The 18,491-nt window shown below is 41.4% G+C and overlaps 2 protein-coding genes across 2 annotated transcripts; one reads left to right on the top strand and one right to left on the bottom strand.

Annotated features, from left to right (window-relative positions):
• The first annotated feature begins 2,353 nt into the window (after positions 1–2,353).
• Positions 2,354–8,804, top strand: fastkd3 (FAST kinase domains 3). Its single transcript, XM_053342094.1, has 7 exons — positions 2,354–2,435; positions 3,932–5,439; positions 6,201–6,286; positions 6,835–7,009; positions 7,609–7,678; positions 8,340–8,454; positions 8,574–8,804. Exons 2-7 carry the CDS (start codon positions 3,966–3,968, stop codon positions 8,670–8,672), a joined length of 2,019 nt encoding a protein of 672 aa, XP_053198069.1. The 5' UTR covers positions 2,354–2,435; positions 3,932–3,965; the 3' UTR covers positions 8,673–8,804.
• Positions 8,805–8,900: 96 nt separating this feature from the next.
• Positions 8,901–15,976, bottom strand: chmp5b (charged multivesicular body protein 5b). Its single transcript, XM_053342154.1, has 8 exons — positions 15,808–15,976; positions 12,779–12,883; positions 11,925–11,971; positions 11,731–11,824; positions 10,760–10,831; positions 10,552–10,660; positions 9,756–9,868; positions 8,901–9,269 (listed from the first exon to the last, which is right to left on the bottom strand). Exons 1-8 carry the CDS (start codon positions 15,874–15,876, stop codon positions 9,219–9,221), a joined length of 660 nt encoding a protein of 219 aa, XP_053198129.1. The 5' UTR covers positions 15,877–15,976; the 3' UTR covers positions 8,901–9,218.
• Between the last annotated feature and the right edge of the window lie 2,515 nt (positions 15,977–18,491).

Below are 18,491 nucleotides of genomic sequence, written 5' to 3'. Positions count from 1 at the left end.
TCTCTCTCTGTGTCTTTCTTTCTCTCTCTCTGTCTGTCTCTTTCTTTGTCTCTCTCTCTTTCTTTGTCTGTCTCTGTCTCTCTTCTTTCTTTGTCTCTCTCTCTCCGTGCCTTTCTTTCTTTCTTTCTCTTTCTTTCTTTCTTTCTTTGTCTCTCTCTCTCTCTCTCTCTGTCTTTCTCTTTCTTTCTTTGTCTCTCTCTGTCTTTCTCTCTCTGTCTGTCTCTCTGTCTCTCACATATGAATTCTCTCGACCTGTGCAGACGAGCGACTCCCTCCAGGGGTTTTCTTCTTCTCTAAGGTCATAAAAGGGCAGATGCACAGATGAGTTAACAGGAATACTTCAGTGGAGGAGTTTAACCCTTTAGAAAGCAGCTGGTGATGATTCATGTCTGCTCGTACAGGGAGTGTTACGTAATAAAAGAGTTCTTATCTAACGGGGCGTGTTTGGGCGCCGTAGCAGAGACGAGATGAGCATGATGATAAAGTTAATCTCAAGTGTCTGGTTTGAAGCAGAGTTGAGAGATCAGAGGTTAGTTTTACTGAGGGTACTTAAACGCCCCATTTATTTATTTATTTAAGATTATAACTCTCCAGCTCTTTATGGCTAAAATAATCCTGATACATTTGAAAGTAGTTTGAGGATTTGGGTCATTAATACAGGATGAAGTTATCTTGAATAAAAATGAAAGGCATAATTAGATGAGTCCTGATCATATGCTGGATTAAATATTACCCATGAGCATCTTATTTTGAAAATTTAATGGGCTTTAATATTAAAATAATGAGAGAAAAACCCTCCTGAGTAAAATCTTAAAGGTCTGATTTCAGCTGTAATCAACATTTTCTTAAGTAACTAATTTAATTACACTTTTTTTCGAGATTAGTTGCGCTTTTATTTTGGTAACTAGTTACTCCTCAACACTAACAACAGCATAAGAAGAAGTGCATTATTTAAAAACCTAATAATTGGGCTGCAGATACTCCCTAAAGTTTTCATGAAAATCACATCTGTTGCTTCGAAGCCTCTGAAGTGACCACTTCACTGAAATAAAAGTATAAAAGAAATTTAAATTAAAAAGGTATAATCACATTACATTTCCACTCTATGAAAGTTTCTAACACTGGGCTCTGAAACAGGAAGTGAGTATATGAGTGATGCTGCAGCTGATGAAAACATGTAATAAGTAATGTAACTATTTCAATGACTTCATCAAAGTAATGTAACTTATTACATTTGATGACTTTTCTAACTTTCTAACCAATGTTTTCAGCTGTTAGGGTAAATGCTCCCATTAAGCACCAAAATCTAAGTGCAGCTGTGTTGTCATGGATACTGACATGATTTATAAGGGAGATCATTTCTTATAAAGCAACATTTATCTCTCATTGTAAAATGTATTCATTAGTTCATGTAGATTTTGGAATATAAAATAAAGATATCTGATGAATAAAGTGGGTTTAATTGGTACTGTGACTCCATTTAAGCTCCATGTGTGCTCCAAATAAACCCACATCATGATTTATTTACTAAATATATAAAAAAATATTGATATCAAAGAATTAAAAACAGCAATATATGTATTCAGTAACATGTTAAATATTAAAAAATGAGGGGAAAAAACCCTCCTGAGCAAAATCTTAAAGATCTAACTTCAGATGTAACCTCCTTATTAAGAAGATATTGATCAGTTATTCAATGAAGTCTACAGATAAATAAGAAATGGCTCATTTTAACACCCACAAAACAACCTAACAATATATTTTGACTTTATTTTTGAGCTGTATTATGTAGTTTCTGTTATATTCACTATGACACTTACTGTATTATGTACTTAGTGATATTTTTGAGCTGTGTATTATGTAGTTATAGTGACATTTATTGTGATATTTTGGGGGTTTTTCGCCCTCTGGTGGCTGAAAGTTTCAACCGTTTCAACCCAAGTGGTGCTGCTTTCAAGTACTGTGGGAAAGATTGAAACTCAAAGTGAAAATAGGAATAATGTCCAGAAGTTATTAAGAATATTGCTAAGGTTACATATTCAAATTATAGTTTGGTTGTTACGCTAATTTGTTTGGACGTGAATGCAAGAGTGGCTTGTGTATTTTTGACAAAAATGAATTAAAATGATTAAAAAGAATTCCTCATGTTGTGCTGGTTAAAAATAAATATACCTGCGTGGAAGATCTTTATATATTGATGTTCATCTATCTAAGTTACATATTAAATCTTTGCTTTATAATATATTAAAAAAACACACTTGGTTTTCCAGACTGAGTAATTATTCAATACAGTAGAAACTAGAAGTTCCGACGTACCCTGAACGCCTCGTCATGATGATTACGGAACCACGTTATCATCATGGCTGCAGCCTGCACCTCTCTGCTCCCGGTTTCTTCTCTCCTCTGAGCCTTTTCCTGCTGTCCTAAAGCTCCAGGTAAGACTTCATACAGTTTAACATTAATATTACATGTTTAATTATCAGCCTGAGATTAAATGTCCAGTTTTTTAAAGCCACGTTAAGAAGCAGGATAGCAGAGAGACTCTTCTAGGCTAACAGCTAACAGCTTCAAGGTTAGTTAAGTAAAAGGAGGTCAGACAAATGTTTTACTAATGAATGAATAATAAGCTTAAAATGAAAGAATAAATATACATCTGTGTTTATGTTATACTCTGCTGACCTTTAATTATATGTTGATTTAATATATGGACTGGTTATGATAAAGAGAAGCTAGAAAAGCTGTCTAACACAGGGCTCATTAGGGGAAATATTAATTTATAGACAATAAAACGCTAAATTAATGAGCCTGCACCTTTTTCAATGCTTTTTATAACCAGTTCAGACTGTGTTATTAATGCTTGAAGTGTTTTTAATGGAAAAATCTGCAGAAAAGCTGCTAAAATGTATAATTTTGCAACTGAGTAGAGCCTCTGTGTATTAACTTTTCATTTAAATTGACTGATTTATGTTCATTTATCTTCTTTAACTCTATTTTATCATATTATAAACGTTGTATCATTTATATTTTATACAATTTAAATGTCTTTTCTTATTTTTCCATAGTTTTGTCTGGATTTGTTTTTCTTTTGTTTGTTTTCTCTTACTCAGACACATGAATAAAGCTTAATAGTTTGGACATTGATTGTAAATAATTAATTAACCTCCAGAGACCTGAGCTTTTGTTCGGTATGCAAAAAAAAAAATTAATCTCTCCTAGATATTTGTCTATTAGTAGGTCCTGATAAGTACAAGAAATGTCCTCATACTGGGGACAGTGGGTTTATTTTACTGTATAACACAATTAACTCTCCAGTGTATGAAACTATTTATTTCCTTACATTTACACCAATGATAATAATAAAGTTAAGTGCTTGATGATTAGCAGTGTTGTAGATTGTTGCTTTAGCTAAAATTAATCAAATTTGTATCAAACTATAAATGTTATTAGGCATAAATAAACAAGTTTCAACCATAACATTTGATACGGTTTTCTACCTGGTTCACTTTTGGTCATTTTTACACTGATTTTTATAATTTTTTGTGCTTTTACTTCAACTAAGTGGCACAAAAAGCTGTGTATGAACGAGGTCAACAGGTCAAAGTTCAGCAGAATGAAGTATAAGGTCCAGCAAACTCAAAATGTAAAGTCCCCATATGAGGACTCAGGGTAAATAGTTAGTAGTTTTATTGTCTGGTTTAGTTTTTCTTTTCATTTGAGATAAATCCGGGTTAGTTTTATACCATGGTTGACCTGTCATATTGTTTGTACATTTATCGTGAATATGTATTTGTATGTATTAATAATCAGTAAAGAAGGAGGCAGCTGAGAACTCATATTTCCAGTAGTTTTGTCCTCTTTTCTTATATGGTGTAAATATCTGTCTGATCTTTGAGGCTTAAACTCTTAAAACATCTTTCTTGTCTTTTTAAAGTTTCTCTTCTCTGGTCTGAGGAGTCGTGACTTTCATGGCTTTGAAGCTGATCCAGAGACGTCCGCTGCTCCGGCAGTTGGGGCTCCAGCGTTACCCTCCCGTCGTCCCCGTCTGCTCCTCCAGACTCCTGAGCAGCAGCAGCAGCCCTGCAGCTCCGCCCTCATGCATCACCTGCCTTTCCACATCAGCCAGCCGCTGCATCCATAAACAGGGCTGCTTGAAGCTACAGCCGGACAGCAGTGGAGTGAGGAGCCTAGCAACCGTCGTCAGGGAGCCGTCCTTCATCTCCAGCAGCTCCGTCGGACTCCACAAAGACTCGGCTCCCAGGTTTCGTCTGACCCAGCTGCACCGACCCACCGCTGCAGAGGAGCAGGCGTTCCAGCAGCGTTTGGAGAACTCGTCGTCGTCCCGGCAGGTTTTCAAACTCCTGCGAACGGTTGAGATCATATCCGACACCATGGCGGCCGCCGCGCTTCACCGTGTGGCCGATTTGGAGCAGGAAGGCAACGCTCTGAAGGATCCGGCCGTGCTGGAGAACGACACCATCACGGCTTTGTGCTGCCAGCTGGAGAAGGACTCCGGGCGGCTGACGGATGCAGGGCTGGTATCGGCTCTACTGGCCTGCACTCGGCTCTTCCTGGATCCTTGGAGCACGCTGATGGTGCGGCTGGTGTCGGAGAGCCAGGAGAGGCTGGACCGGCGGCAGATGAGCGTGGGGGAGCTGTGCATTCTGGGTCAAGCCATGCTCGCCGTGGAGGGTCGCGGCAGTGTGATGCTGGACGAGGTGATGGAGCAAATCCAGAAGCAGGAGCCGGCTCAGTGGAGCTTAGCGGACCTGGAGGCGGTTTATCGACTTCTGCAGAGCGGCGTGGGCGTAGACGGGAAATACAGAGATCTATTGAACGCCATGCACACTCACGCCGTCACCGTCACCTACCGGATGAACCCCGCGGCCGTCAGCGGGCTACTCAGCGCCCTCGTCACCCTGAAGCAGAACCAGGCCATGCCGCTGGTGATCAGTCTGTGTAAGCAGGCGGTTCGGCACATACCTCACTTCACCGACGACGAGCTCAGCCTGGTGCTCGTGGCGCTGATGCACTTCGGCCACAGCGATCATTACTTCGTGGAGGCGATGGAGAGGTACGTACCCAGGATGGCGTTCACCTCCCACCCAGAGACGGTTACCAAGGTGATACAGTTCTTCGGCCGGAGGAACATCCTGTCCCCGGCGGTGTTCGACGCCGTCGCCGAGAGCTTCGTGTACCGAGCGGACGACTACAGCACCAGCCAGGTGGCGAGGCAGATCGTGCCTTTCGGGAAGCTGGGATACGTCCCGCCCAACGCTGCGGACTTGTTCAGGAAGGTTGAATCCATCCTGAGAACACGCTTCTCACACTTCCAGCCTCGCATGCTGCTCAACCTGCTCCACGCCTGCATCCTGGTGGAGAGGTTCCCCGTTAACTTCGTCTCCAAAGTTTTTAGCAGCTTCTTCCTCCAGCAGCTGGAAGGTAAAACATCCTGACCTCAGATAATTATATATAAAGAGTCAGTGAGAAATAAATGCTGGGCAATTAATCGAAAGATAATCGAAACCGACATTTAGAAACTCTAATCGACTTAATCTTGCTCATGTCAGTTAATGGTGGTGTTCACTGTTGCCATGACAGCAAAGGTTGCATATCTTTAAGGAATTTGAAAACTTGTCCTTCCTTCCTTTCCTGTCCTTCTTTCCGTCCTTCCTCTTTTCCTTTCTCCCTCCCTCCTACCTTCCTTCTTTCCTCCTTCTCTTCGTTCATTCCTCTCTCTTTCCTCCCTTCCTTCTGTCCTTCTTCCCTCCTTTCCGTCCTTCCTCTTTTCCTTTCTCCCTCTCTCCTACCTTCCTTCTTCCTCCCTCCCTTCCTTCCTCCCTCCTTCTCTTCGTTCCTTCCTCTCTTTCCTCCCTTCCTTCTGTCCTTCCTTCCTTTCCACTGTCCTTCTTTCCCCCCTCCCTCTTTTCCTTTCTCCTCCCTCCTACCTTCCTTCTTCCTCCCTTCCTTCCTTCATTTTAACCCAAACCATGATCTTTACATAGTTCTATAATCAAGTAAACTAGACATTAACCACAGCTTAGTCACACCTTAAAACATCTTTATATTTCACTCCCTAAAGATTCTCATGTGTGAGGGCAGCAGTGGAAAATACTAAACTAAAGAAACTGTGAAAATACATCATTGTTCATCAAGAGTGGAGATAATCGTAAAAGTTCCCCTTTTCATTCTCTACGTTTCAGAGGGAGGCACGAAAACGGATCGGGTGGTTCTGGCGCAGCTGACTCAGCTCTACATGACGTTGAAGTTAGAGTGTCCTTTCTACGAGGTTTGAAACTTTTATTTGTGTTACGTTAAATATTTAACTTCTCACTTTACATATTATCAGTATATGAGGTTTAACCCTCCTGTTGTCCTCGAGTCAAGGAAGGAAAGGAGAAAGAAGGAAGAAAGGAAGGAAGGGAGGAAGAAGGAAGGAAATGAGGAGGGAGGGAAGGAAGGGAGGAAGAAGGAAGGAAGAAAGAAAGGAAAAGAGGAAGGGAGGAAAAAGGGAGGAAGGAAGAAAAGGAGGGAGTAAGGAAGGAAGGAAGGGAAGGAAGAAGGAAGGAAAGGAGGAAGAAGGGAAGGAAGGAAGGAAGGAAAGGAGGGAGGAAGGAAGGAAGGAAGGGAGAAGAAGGGAAGGAAGAAAGAAGGAAGAAAAGGAGGAAGAAGGAAGGAAAGGAGGGAGGAAGGGAGGAACAGTCAAAACAGACGGTGTCAATTTGACCCGGGAGGACGACATGAAGGTTTAATGCAGAGTCTTTTTAACCTTTACGACAGATGTTTGACAAAGTAAAGCAAAGTAATTTCACCTTCACCTCTGTGTTGCTTCATCAGGGTCCGAGGCTTCTCTCCAAATACCGCATCAAGTCTTTCCTCACATCCGGACACACTGTGGAAACACCGGTGGACGTACATCTGTACCACTCGGTCAAATCTGGGCTGGTGGATTTACTCGGAGCTCGATCGTACTTTGGGTCTCGAGTCCTGACGCCGTGCTGCTACACGCTAGGTAAAAACACTTCATACATGTTTCCTGTAGGTAGCCTGATTTATGACTTTAACCCTCCTGTTGTCCTCAAGTCAAGGAAGGAAAGGAAGGAGGGAGGGAGAAAGGAAAGGAGAGAGGGAGAAGGAAGGAAATGAAGGAAAGGAGGGAGGGAGGAAGGAAGGAAGGAAAGAAAGGAAGGAAAGGAGGGAGGAAGGACGAATGAAGGAAGGAAAGGAGGGAGGGAGGGAGAAAGGAAGGAGGAAGGAAGGAAGGAAAGGAGGGAGGGAGGGAGAAAGGAAGGAGGAAGGAAGGAAGGAAAGGAGGGAGGGAAGAAGGAAGGAAAGGAGGGAAGGAGGGAGGGAGGGAGGGAGAAAGGAAGGGAGGGAGGAAGGGAGAAGGAAAGAAGGATGGACGAAAGAAAGAGGGAAGGAAAGGAGGGAGGGAGAAAGGAAGGAAGGAAAGAAGGGAGAAGGAAGGGTGGAAGAAAGAAAGAGGGAAGGAAGGAAGGAAAGGAGGGAGGGAGGGAGAAAGGAAAAGAGGAAAGGAACAGTCAAAACAGATGGGTCAATTTGACCCAGGAGGACGATACAAAGGTTAATTATTTCTCTTTGTTCTTGTAGATGTGGAGATAAAGCTCGACGAGGAGGGATACGTGTTGCCTGCCAGTCAGGAAGACGATGTTTATAAGAGGTAAACAAGCACCAAATTACAACAAAGGTTATATCAAGGCACTTTTCACACACAGCAGGTCTAGACTGTACTCTTTAATTTTATTTCAAGTCAGTGTAAAGTAAGAATAAATATGTGTTCTGAGTTTGACATACCACAGAAAAGTGTGTTGTTAACCACCCTGCCAAATTTGAATGATTTAAAAAATCACCAAATATATGAAATTAGGCTTCAAAGTTGTGTAAAAATCAGCCTCTTTCTCTGCTCCCAAACGCTGAAGCCCCGCCCCCTACCAAGTGTCACCTGTCAATCAAAGTCACCACCTCTACCAGAAACATGGATGCTACGTCTGAGAGCTTTAACTCAGGTGTTAGCTCGGCGGCTAACTCAGCTAACTGGCTAACTGTAGACTGTAGTAGTAGTAGTGTGTGCTGAATGTATTTATACCTCTACAGCAGCAGGGGCGGGTTTATGCCAATTACCGCCGCATTATGTAACGCAGCGGTGATTACGACTCTGTATGTGTATAAACCAATACTGCATGAGCTTGTAAATACCTGTACTGTCTCGTCCTTGTATTGCAATTTAACTTTAATTTTTCTATTATATCTTATATTCATATGGAGCCACAGATGTGTTTCCTTCTTTTATTCATTGTGCTGTTTGTTTGGTGCATTAACAGGATAGCCATTTGTATCGATGGACCTAAAAGATTCTCCACAAACAAGAGGCAGCTACTCGGGAAAGAGGCGATTAAACAGCGACACCTGAGGCTGCTGGGATATGAAGTCGTGCAGGTGAGACTTCAATGCTTATCCCCATTCAATAGATCTCTATATTATACAGTAGATATGCAATTTATGTCTATTTTGCATATTTCTTTCTGCTTTCTAATGTAAGTTGTGTTTTTTTCTAGATCCCTTTCTATGAGATAGAAAAACTGCGAAACAGGACCAGTGTGGTTGAGTATCTGCACCAGAAGATCTTCCCACACAGCTACAGACTGAGCTGGTGATGATTTCAACATCTCTATCACATCTTCTTCAGCTTAATAAAACAGATTATTTATTTTTGCTAAAAGACTCTTTGCCATGACTTAAATAATAATGTGTTTAAGTTATTGATTTATGCACTTGCACATATTTAACTGCACAATAAAGCGACTTTTATATAAATTCTGTCGTTTCGTTTTTTTTTTAAATGACTTGAATGCATCACACAAAATTTGAAGGATTGCTTGAAAAATATAATTTATTCATGTTGTCCGTAGCAACGCAGCGATGCAGAAACTGTACAAAGTTAAAGAGAAACCCAGATTGCCAAAAAAAAAAAAAAAGACCCCACCTCAAATACATTTATATATGACAGAAGAATTATTAAAAGGTTTTTGAAAAATTAAGAAACCTGATTTGAAGTTGTAGTCATAATCATTGGCTGGACAGGAGATGCTTTGGTCGAAGGCTTGGGAGTGTTAGTTGGTAGATATAAAAAGAGGAAGAGGAGAAGAGAGAGAGAGGCTATGATACATTTAAAACCAGCAGCAGTGTCGCCATCGCTCCTTTTATGTGGCGGGAATCTGAGGAAGGCCGAACTCGTCCACCAGAACACCGTCCTGGAATATAAAAAAATAAAGATGTAAATATTTAATAGATTCTTTCCTTCCTCCTTTCCTTTCCTTCATTCTTCCTCCCTTCCTTCTGTCCTTCCTCCCTCCTTTCCTTGATTCTTCTGTCCTTTCCTTCTTTCCTTTCTTCCTTCTGTCCTTCTTGCCTTCCTCCCTTCCTTCTTGCATCCTTCCCTCCCTCCCTCCCTTCCTTCCTTCCTTCCGTCTGCCCTTCTTTCCTCCCCCTTCCTTCCTTCTGTCCTTCTTTCCTTCCTCCCTCCCTCCCCTTTCCCTTTCTTCCCTCCTTTCCTTCCTCCCTTCCTTCTGTCCTTCTTTCCTCCCTCCTTTCCTTCCCGCTTTCCTCCCTCCTTTCTCTCATTCTTCCTTCCTTCCCTTCTGTCCTTCCTCCCTCCCTCCCTCCCTCCCTCCCTCCCTTGACTCGAGGACAACAGGAGGGTTAAAGCCAAACTGTGCATCCTGAATGTTGAGTCGTACCCTGTTGCTGGACTCTCCAGGCAGACCCTGAGGGATCGAGGGAGCGGAGGAGGCTTCATCCAGGTAGGAGCTGTCCTCATCCAGCAGGAGCTCGTCTCCCAGAGCGTCCAACTCTGTTAAAAACAAGAAGAAATTTAGTCTTTAAATCAGCACTTAAATATCCTGAATTACTGCTGCAGAGGGATAATACTGAAGAAACAATATGATATAGTTGTTCCTTCTTCCTCCCTCCCTTCCTTCCTTCCTTCCTTCCTTTCTTCCTCACTCCCTCCCTCCCTTCCTTCCTTCCTTTCTTCCTCACTCCCTCCCTCCCTTCCTTCCTTCTTCCTACCTCCCACCCTTCCTCTGTCCTCCTTTCCTTCCTCCCTCCCTCCCTCCCTCCCTTCCTTCCTCTGTCCTCCTTTCCTTCCTCTCTCCCTTCCTTCATCCTCTGTCCTCCTTTCCTCCCTCCCTTCTTCCTCCCTCCCTCCCTTCCTTCCTCTGTCCTCCTTTCCTTCCTCTCTCCCTTCCTTCTTCCTCCCTCCTTCCTTCTTTCCTCTGTCCTCCTTTCCTTCCTTCCTACCTTCCTCCCTCCCTCCCTCCGTCCTCCGTTCCTTCCCTCCCTCCCTCTTTCCTCCCTCCATCCTGTTCTTCCTTTCTTCCTTCTTCCCTCCCCCCTTCCTCCCTCCTTCCCTCCTGTAAGTCAAGAACAACAGGAGGGTTAAATCACCGAGAGGATGAGTCTCTCTCTGTCATGTGACACTTGGAGGAAATCTACGCATCACTTCCTCCTGAGCTCTTCCTCTTTTTTACTGACCTGCTTCCAAGTCGTCCTCGTCGATGTCGGGCGTCCCGTAGCTCCGCCCCATCGCCTCCTGGATCTCGTTGGCGTCTTCCATCATGTCCTCGAGCTGATCTTGAATATCCTAAAATATTAAAAAAGAAACATGAAAATGAGACGAAGGCTAAATGTTTTACTGTAATATTTTTTATTATATGTGTTTTGTATATTTGCAAGAAAATACCTCAATCTGATCAATCTTCACGTGCTTGTAGGCTTTCTTCATGTCTTTGAGGCCGACTTTCATGGCGTCAACCTAAAAAAAAACCCAACAAGATTTAAGTACCCGGTAGTTAACCACATTTTCTTGAGTTAAGCCATGGGTGTCAAACTCATTTTCATTCAAGGGCCAAATACTGCCTAATTTAATCTCAGGTGGGCCGGATCGTTAAAAAGATGGAAGGAAGGAAGGAAGGAAGAAAAAGAAGACTTTAAAGAAGGAAGGAAGGAAGGAAAGAAGGAAAGAAGGAAGGAAGGAAGGGAGGAAGGACAGGATGAAAGACGGAAGGAAGGAAGGAAGGAAGGAAGGAAGGAAGGAAGGAAGAAAAGAGAAAAAGAAGACAGGAAGGAAGGAAGAGAAGGAGGAGAAGGAAAAGAAGACAGGAATGAAAGACAGGAAGGAAGGAAAGAAGGAAGGAAGAAAAAGAAGACAGGAAGGAAGGAAGGAAAAGAAGGAAGGAAGGAAGAGAAGGAAGAGAAGACAGGAATGAAAGACAAAGGAAGGAAGGAAGGAAGGAAGGAAGAAAAAGAAGACAGGAAGGAAGGAAGGAAGGAAGAGAAAGGAGAAGGAAGAGAAGACAGGAATGAAAGACAGGAAGGAAGGAAAGAAGGAATAAAAAGAAGACTTGAAAGAAGGAAGAAAAAGAAGACAGGAAGGAAGGAGGAAGGAAGGAAAGAAGGAAAAGAAGGGGGAGAAGGAAGAGAAGGAAGAGAAGACATGAATGAAAGACAGGAAGGAAGGAAGGAAGGACAGATATAAGGAAAGAAGGAAGGAAGAAAAAGAAGACAAAGGAAAGGAAGGAAGGGAATTTGCAAGGAAGGGAGGAATAAGGAAAGTGGGCCGGATTGGACCCCTCGGCGGTCCGGATCTGGCCCACGGGCCGCATGTTTGACACCCCTGAGTGAAGCTCAGTGAAGCTCATCGTCGTCTCTTACTGTAGTTTTAGTGTCTTTGAGCGTTTGGATTGTGTAGTTCTGTTGTTCCATGTTGAACGACTGCTGCATGAGGTTATCTCTCTGACTCTCGTACCTGCAGGAAGTGAGAGAACGAAGAAGAAGAAGAAGTGAGAAACATTTTTTATTAAAGAATAAAAACTCTGATTTAAAATAAAGGAGATAAATCTACTTACATTCTCTTCTGCTTCAAAACTCTCATCGCCTTCTGCTTCACCATGTTCTAGTAGATAAAGAACAACATCAATCCTTCTGTCCTTCCTCCCTCCTTTCCTCCCTTCTTCCCTCCCTTCTTCCTCACTTCCTTCCTTTCCTCCCTTTCTTCTTTCCTCCTTTCCTTCATTCCCTTTCCTCCCTCCCTCCTTTCGTCCCTTTCTTCCTTCATTCCTTTCCTTTCCTCCCTCCTTTCCTTCCTTCTTTCCTCCCCTCCTTCCTTCTGTCCTCCCTTTCTTCCTTCCTTCCGTCCATCCTTCCTCCGTCCTCCCTTCCTTCCTGTCTTCCATCCTTCTTCCTTCATTCCTTCCTCATTTCCTTCATTCCTCCTTTACTTCCTTCCTTCTTTAGTTCCTTCTTCCTTCATTCCTTCCTCCTTCCTTCTGTCCTTCCTTCCTCCATTCCTCCCTCCCTCCCTCCCTTTGTTCCTTCCTTCCTTCCTCCGTCCTCCCTTCCTTCTTCCTCTCTTCCATACTTCTTCCTTCATTCATTCCTCCTTTCCTTCCTTCTTTAGTTCCTTCATTCCTTCCTCCTTTCCTCCCTTTCTTCCTTCTGTCCTTCCTTCCTCCTTTCCTCCCTCCCTCCCTTTGTTCCTTCCTTCCTCCCTCCTTTCCTCCCTTCCTTCTTTCCTTCCTTCCCTAAAGTAGTTAACCAATCAAAAAAAAAAAAAAAAAAATCAAGAATACAAACTAATGATCAACAATCAGGTTACTATGGAGATGTAATAGGTTGTAGTTACCATAGTTACTAGTTACCATATTTAAAATATAATAAGTAATATAACTCTTCAACAATACTCTGACACATCAAATCTCACCTTCGAAGGTCCGTCTCTCATCTTCTTCATCTGATCTTTGTACTTCGCCAGTTCAACATCTAGACGAGCGATCTTCTTGTCGACGGACTCTGCTCGAGAATCAACCTTTAAAAAGTAGAAACAGATCATTAGTTATTGAATTATCTTCACAGGGAAGGTTACACACTAAATACAGTCAATACCAGCGGATTGACTGCTCCTAGGTTAGTCCTACAGACACACACACACACACACACACACACACACACACACGTCTTATTGATTACCATTAAATATGACACAGTGTTTAACCCTTAAACAGGCCTTACTAGTTATGTCATTTGCACCTCAAGTAAGGAAGGAAGGAATGAAAGAAGGAAGGAAGGAAGGAAAGGAGGGAAGAAGGAAGGAAAGGAGGAAGGAAGGGAAGCAAGGGAGGAAGAAGGAAGGAAAGGAAGGAGGGAGGAAGCAAGGAAGGTAGGAAGGAAAAGAGGGAAGAAGGAAGGAAAGGAGGGAGGAAGGGAAGGAAGGGAGGAAGAAGGAAGGAAAGGAGGGTGGAAGGAAGGAAGGAAAGGAGGGAGGAAGGAAGGGAGGGAGGGAGGAAGAAAGAAAGGAAGGAAATGAGGGAAGAAGGGAAGGAAGGGAGGAAGAAGGAAGGAAAGGAAGGAAGGAAAGGAAGGAGGGAGGAAGAAGGAAGGAAAGGAAGGAAATGAGGGAAGAAGGGAAGGAAGGGAGGAAGAAGGAAGGAAAGGAAGGAGGGAGGAAGAAGGAAGGAAATGAGGGAGGAAGGAAGGGAGGGACGAAGGAAGGAAGAAAGAAAGGAAGGACAGATGAAGGAAGGAAGAAAGGACAGAAGGAGGGAACATTTACCCTAACAGCTGAACTTAGATCTGAGGAAGGAAGGAAGGAAGGAAGGAAGGAAGGACAGATGAAGGAAGGATGGAAGGAAGGAAGGAAGGACAGAGGAAGGACCCGGGAGGACAACAAGAAGATTAAAGAGTCTGTATCTCCTGGTGCACGTTGTCTGTTTAAGGGTTAAGTTAGCCTCTGATTCATGGCTCACAGGAAACATACATAATGATGTTTAGTGAGATTTGAGGTTTATCTCACTACTTACACTTGTGATAAAGTGGTAAGACATGGTATAAAAAAGTCTTAACGCTGTTTAAACACACTTTCAGATATGAGAAGCTTTTATTTAACTCATTAAAACTGAAAAAAGGGCATTTTAATAGCTTTTTTTTAACCCATCCAGACCAAAAAATGACTATAATTAAACGTGTCAAACCTGGACTAGATTAACAAAGAGACTCCAGAGACACATTACAATATTTGTGAAACCTTTATTTTAATATAAAAGCTGAAAAAAGGCAGAAGATATAAGTAATTTAGTTACTGTTAAATTAATAAAGCTCAGGATTATGACACTCTGTGATGTCTTCTGCCAGACTACATTATTAGTTTCTTAAGATATTTTAATACTGAGCAGAATCACCTAAAAACATGCTTCTAGCTTTTAACTGTGACTAACCATCACTATGTACTCTATGACAATACATACAAAGGATGTATTATGCAACAAGACAGGTGATTTTCAGGTAATTAGATGAAATAAATCTATATTTCTGATATAAAAACAGTTTATAAAACAGGTAAAAATTTAATCTGAGGACAACAGGAGAGTTAAACAGCGTTGAGACTTGTTTTAGCTGTGATGTCTGACACTTTCTCACAAGTGTAAGTGTTGAAATGTTGGGTTTGGTTATTATTATTACAATTAAACATGTCTAACTGTGGTGGATTTTTGATCTGGATGTGGGGAAAAAAGCAGGTATATTGGCATATCTGTCTGTTTTTGTAAGCAAATTAAAAGGTTTCTCTAATCTAACAGTGTTTTAAAACAGCGTTAAGACTTTCTGTAGTCATGTCTAACACTTCTCACAAGTGCAAGTGGTGAAAATGTGGATTTAGTTATTATTATTACAATTTGGAAAGTATAAATATGGTGGGTTTTGATCTGGATGGAGGGGAAAAGCAGGGAAATCACCATATTTTACTAGTTTCATGAGCAAATTAAAGATTTCTCATATATAACAGTGGGTTTTTAAAGTGTTAAGACTTTCTGTAGTCATGTCTGACACTTTCTCACAAGTGTAAGTGGTGAAAATCTGGATTTAGTTATTATTATTATTATTATTACTATTACTATTTGGCAAGTATAAATATGATGGTTTTTGATCTGGATGGAGGGAAAAAGAAGGGAAATCACCATATTTTACTAGTTTCATGAGCAAATTAAAAGTTTAACAAATTTAAAAGTAGGTTTAAACAGTGTTAAGACATTCTGCAGTCATGTCACAAGTGGAAGTGGTGAAAATCTGGTATAAATATGGTGTTTTTGATCTGGATGTGGGGAAAAAGCAGGTATATTGCCACATTTGTCTGTTTTCATAAGCACATTAAAAGGTTTCTCTAATCCAAAAGTGGGTTTAAACAATGTTAAGACTTTCTGCAGTCATGCCTAACACTTTCTCACATGCAAAGTGTTAAAAACCCCTTAACATTAAGTATCTTTACTGATGTTTCCCCTTAACTTTTCCCTTTAACAGCTGACATTAGCTTCGAGGACTCTGCCCTGTCAAGCAACCTATATAAACTGGTTTAACTGGTTTAAAGTCAGACAAGTGAGTGAAATGACAATGACATAGTTCCTGTTGTATGTTAATGAAATGTCTCAAATTCCAGCTGAATATTACATAAAGCTGACTCACTATCCAAACACACGAAACTCATTGTTTTGCTTAAATACTTTGATTATTATCGATACATGACGCTTAATCTAACACTTTTCTGATAGTCTAGTTTGTTTTTACTGTAATACAACATATACTTGATGTATAAGTTTGTGTATTATGACAAAAATTACAAGTTAAACCATGACTAACTCTCTCTGTGGCCTCTGAACACTAAAAGTTGAGCTAAGCTAAAAGGATACCATCTTTGTTTACTCCAAAAAAAGCTTTAAAAAGTTGGGTTTTTTAAATACTTACACTTCCTATACAGTCCGACAAGTTGGGTGGTGGACCCTTAGGTTTCCCTCTGCCAAATATACGATTCATTTTGGTAAAATTAAGGCTTTAAAGTGTCTTAAAAGAGCGAGCAGCGATAGTTCAAGGAAGCAGTTTTTTTTTCTCCTCTTCGTAGGATGGCAACGTTAGACCCGCCTTCCTCTGCCTCTGATTGGCTAGCGCTGGTTGCCTCAGTTGATTCGATTGGCTAGGAGGGGCGAGAATGTCAGCATCAAGCCAATCAGAGGCAGAGAAAGGGAAGCCGATTCCGCCCCTCTCTACGTAGGATGGCAACGTCTTGACCCGCCCTCTTCTGCCTCTGATTGGCTAGCGCTCGTTGCCTCAGTTGATTCTATTGGTTAAACGGAAATAGAAAATCAGGGTCCAGCCAATCAGAGGCGAAGAAAGGGAGGGTTTATGACTTCACCATCCTAGGAAAGGTAATTCTCTCTCCACCCTGAAGGAGAGAAGCAGGAAGCAGACGCAGCCTTTGAGGTGACGTCAGAAGAGTCATATGCTCTCACTCCTAAGGGCTGAGCATGAAAAGTACAAAAAAAAAAAAACAACTTAATTTTTCACCTTATAACTATTTTATATTTAATAATAAGGACATTTTATATAAACATACATCTCTCTTTCTTTAATATTAGTTTCAAAATAATATTGTGCTACTTGATAAGTTATTTAATCTCTTAACCAATGCTTTTGTTGTTGTTCATTACATCCATTTATTCATTTCCTTTGTTTATTTCTTGATTTTATTATAATTATTTTCATATGTAACTGAATTGTGTATATTTGTTGTTGAAAGGTGCTATATAAAGATGATTATTATTGACATATGAAGAATTTCTGTCTAAATATAATATCCCTGTATTTATGCATACATCTAGAGTCTCTGGAGTCTGTATGCTGTTTAAATCTTTATCTCCGACATACACTCCCATAGCTAAAACTTGTTTTTTCCAGATATTCTAGTAGAAATAACAGATCTATAAGAGCTCTGTTTCAAAGAGCTATATTACTACATTACCATAAATAATCTCATATTTGAATAAATACTGTAGATGGCATGGTGTGGAAGAAGGCCTGACTCCTACCCTATAATCAATACTTAATCAATCAATAAAGTTAAGGAAATTCCTTTAAACTCATTCATAAAGTGTATCGAGGTAGAAGTCATATTAAAAAGAGATTTAAGAGAGAGACATTGATGTGAGTTGTAGTTTTTTGTAATGAATGTCCAGAAACTGTTGTACATTTATTTTGGCATTTGGCCCATTTGTTCTGGCAAAACCTTTGTGCTTTTATTTTGGAAATATTGATGTAAGGATTATATGACTTTGGAAGAATATATTATTTGGTGTCAGGGAAATAATACAGAAAAAACTAAAATAAAAATACACAAATAACAAAAATAGAAGAACTAAAGAGATTTCTACCCTGCACAGTGCTCCTTTTATTCATATGCCCTCTTAAACAAACAAACAAACACAAGAACATATATTAAACAAGCATGAAAAAAAACTATATTTCACAAATTTCTCTTAAATACTTTGACACAGATTCTCTAAATACTTTTCTTTTCCACTCCGAGCTTCCTTCCTAATTTCCTTCTTTAATGGTTCTTCTCGCTCTCAGGAGTATTTTCTGAACGCTCCACTGCTTCCTCTATTTGACACATAATCCTGGAAGGATGGAAGGATGGAAGGATGAAGGATGGAAGGATGGAAGTAAGAAAGAAAGGACGGACAGATAGAAGGAAGGACAGAACGAAGGAAGAAAGGGAAGGAGGGAGGGGAAGGAGGGAGGGAAGAAAAGGAAGGAAGGAAGAAAGGGATGAAGGAAGGATGGAAGGAAGGAAGGAAGTAAGAAAGAAAGGACAAACAGATAGAAGGAAGGACAGAATGGAGGAAGGAAAGATGGAAGGAAGGAGGGAGGGAAGAAAAGAGGGAAGAAAGGGAGGAAGGAAGGACAGAATGAAGGAAGGATGGAAGGAAGGAAGGAAGGAAGGAAGAAAGGGAGGAAGGAAAGATGGAAGGAAGGAGGGAGGGAAGAAAAGGAAGGAAGGAAGGAAGGAAAGATGGATGGAGAGAAGGAAGAAAGGAAAAGAACACAGGAAGGAAAGTGGGCCGGATTGGACTCCTCGCTGGGCTGGTTCTGGCCCACGGGCCTCATGTTTGACACCCCTGGTCTAAAGCCTCTTGGTTCTGTGTATCATGGTGCTCTTCTCTTTATAACAGGTGATAAATGTCTTACTCAGCACTACCTGCTCTATGAAAGGTGTGTTGGTCTGCTTTATCAGACAGAAAGGAGCAGCGACTTCCTTATTGGAAGTTATCTTTGATAACCTTTGTGTCGTCCTCCCGGGTCAAATTGACCCCCTCTGTTTTGACTCCTCCTTCCTTCCTTCCTTCCTTCCTTCCTTCCTCCCTCCTTTCTTCTTCCTCCTTTCCTTCCTCCTTCCCTCTTCCTTCCTTCCATTCTCCCCCCCCTGTCCTCCCTTCCGTCTGCCTTTCCTTCCTTCTTCCTCCCTTCCTTCCTTGACTCGAGGACAACAGGAGGTTAATTAATTACCTTCACATACAACACCTGTATTGTCAACTCTCAGGATATTTTAACTTCATCTAAACTTGGTTTTCACATTAGAGCAAAGCCAAACTCAC

The sequence above is a fragment of the Scomber japonicus genome, chromosome 21 (assembly GCF_027409825.1).
Source record: "Scomber japonicus isolate fScoJap1 chromosome 21, fScoJap1.pri, whole genome shotgun sequence".
Classification (NCBI taxonomy): Eukaryota; Metazoa; Chordata; class Actinopteri; order Scombriformes; family Scombridae; genus Scomber; species Scomber japonicus.
Note: the sequence above shows the minus strand (reverse complement) of the source record. Positions and strands in the feature narration are given on the sequence as shown.

Bases quoted from the DNA above. Each gene is read 5' to 3' on its own strand.
- chmp5b (XM_053342154.1), bottom strand. From the start codon at position 15,876: ATGAATCGTATATTTGGCAGAGGGAAACCTAAGGGTCCACCACCCAAC. The intron at 11,972-12,778 runs GTGAGATTTGAT...TTTATCTACTAG, and splicing joins TGAGAGACGGACCTTCGAAG to AACATGGTGAAGCAGAAGGC. The intron at 10,661-10,759 runs GTATTTTCTTGC...TTAATATTTTAG, and splicing joins TGAAGATTGATCAGATTGAG to GATATTCAAGATCAGCTCGA.
- fastkd3 (XM_053342094.1), top strand. From the start codon at position 3,966: ATGGCTTTGAAGCTGATCCAGAGACGTCCGCTGCTCCGGCAGTTGGGG. The intron at 7,010-7,608 runs GTAAAAACACTT...TTGTTCTTGTAG, and splicing joins GCCGTGCTGCTACACGCTAG to ATGTGGAGATAAAGCTCGAC. The intron at 7,679-8,339 runs GTAAACAAGCAC...GTGCATTAACAG, and splicing joins GAAGACGATGTTTATAAGAG to GATAGCCATTTGTATCGATG.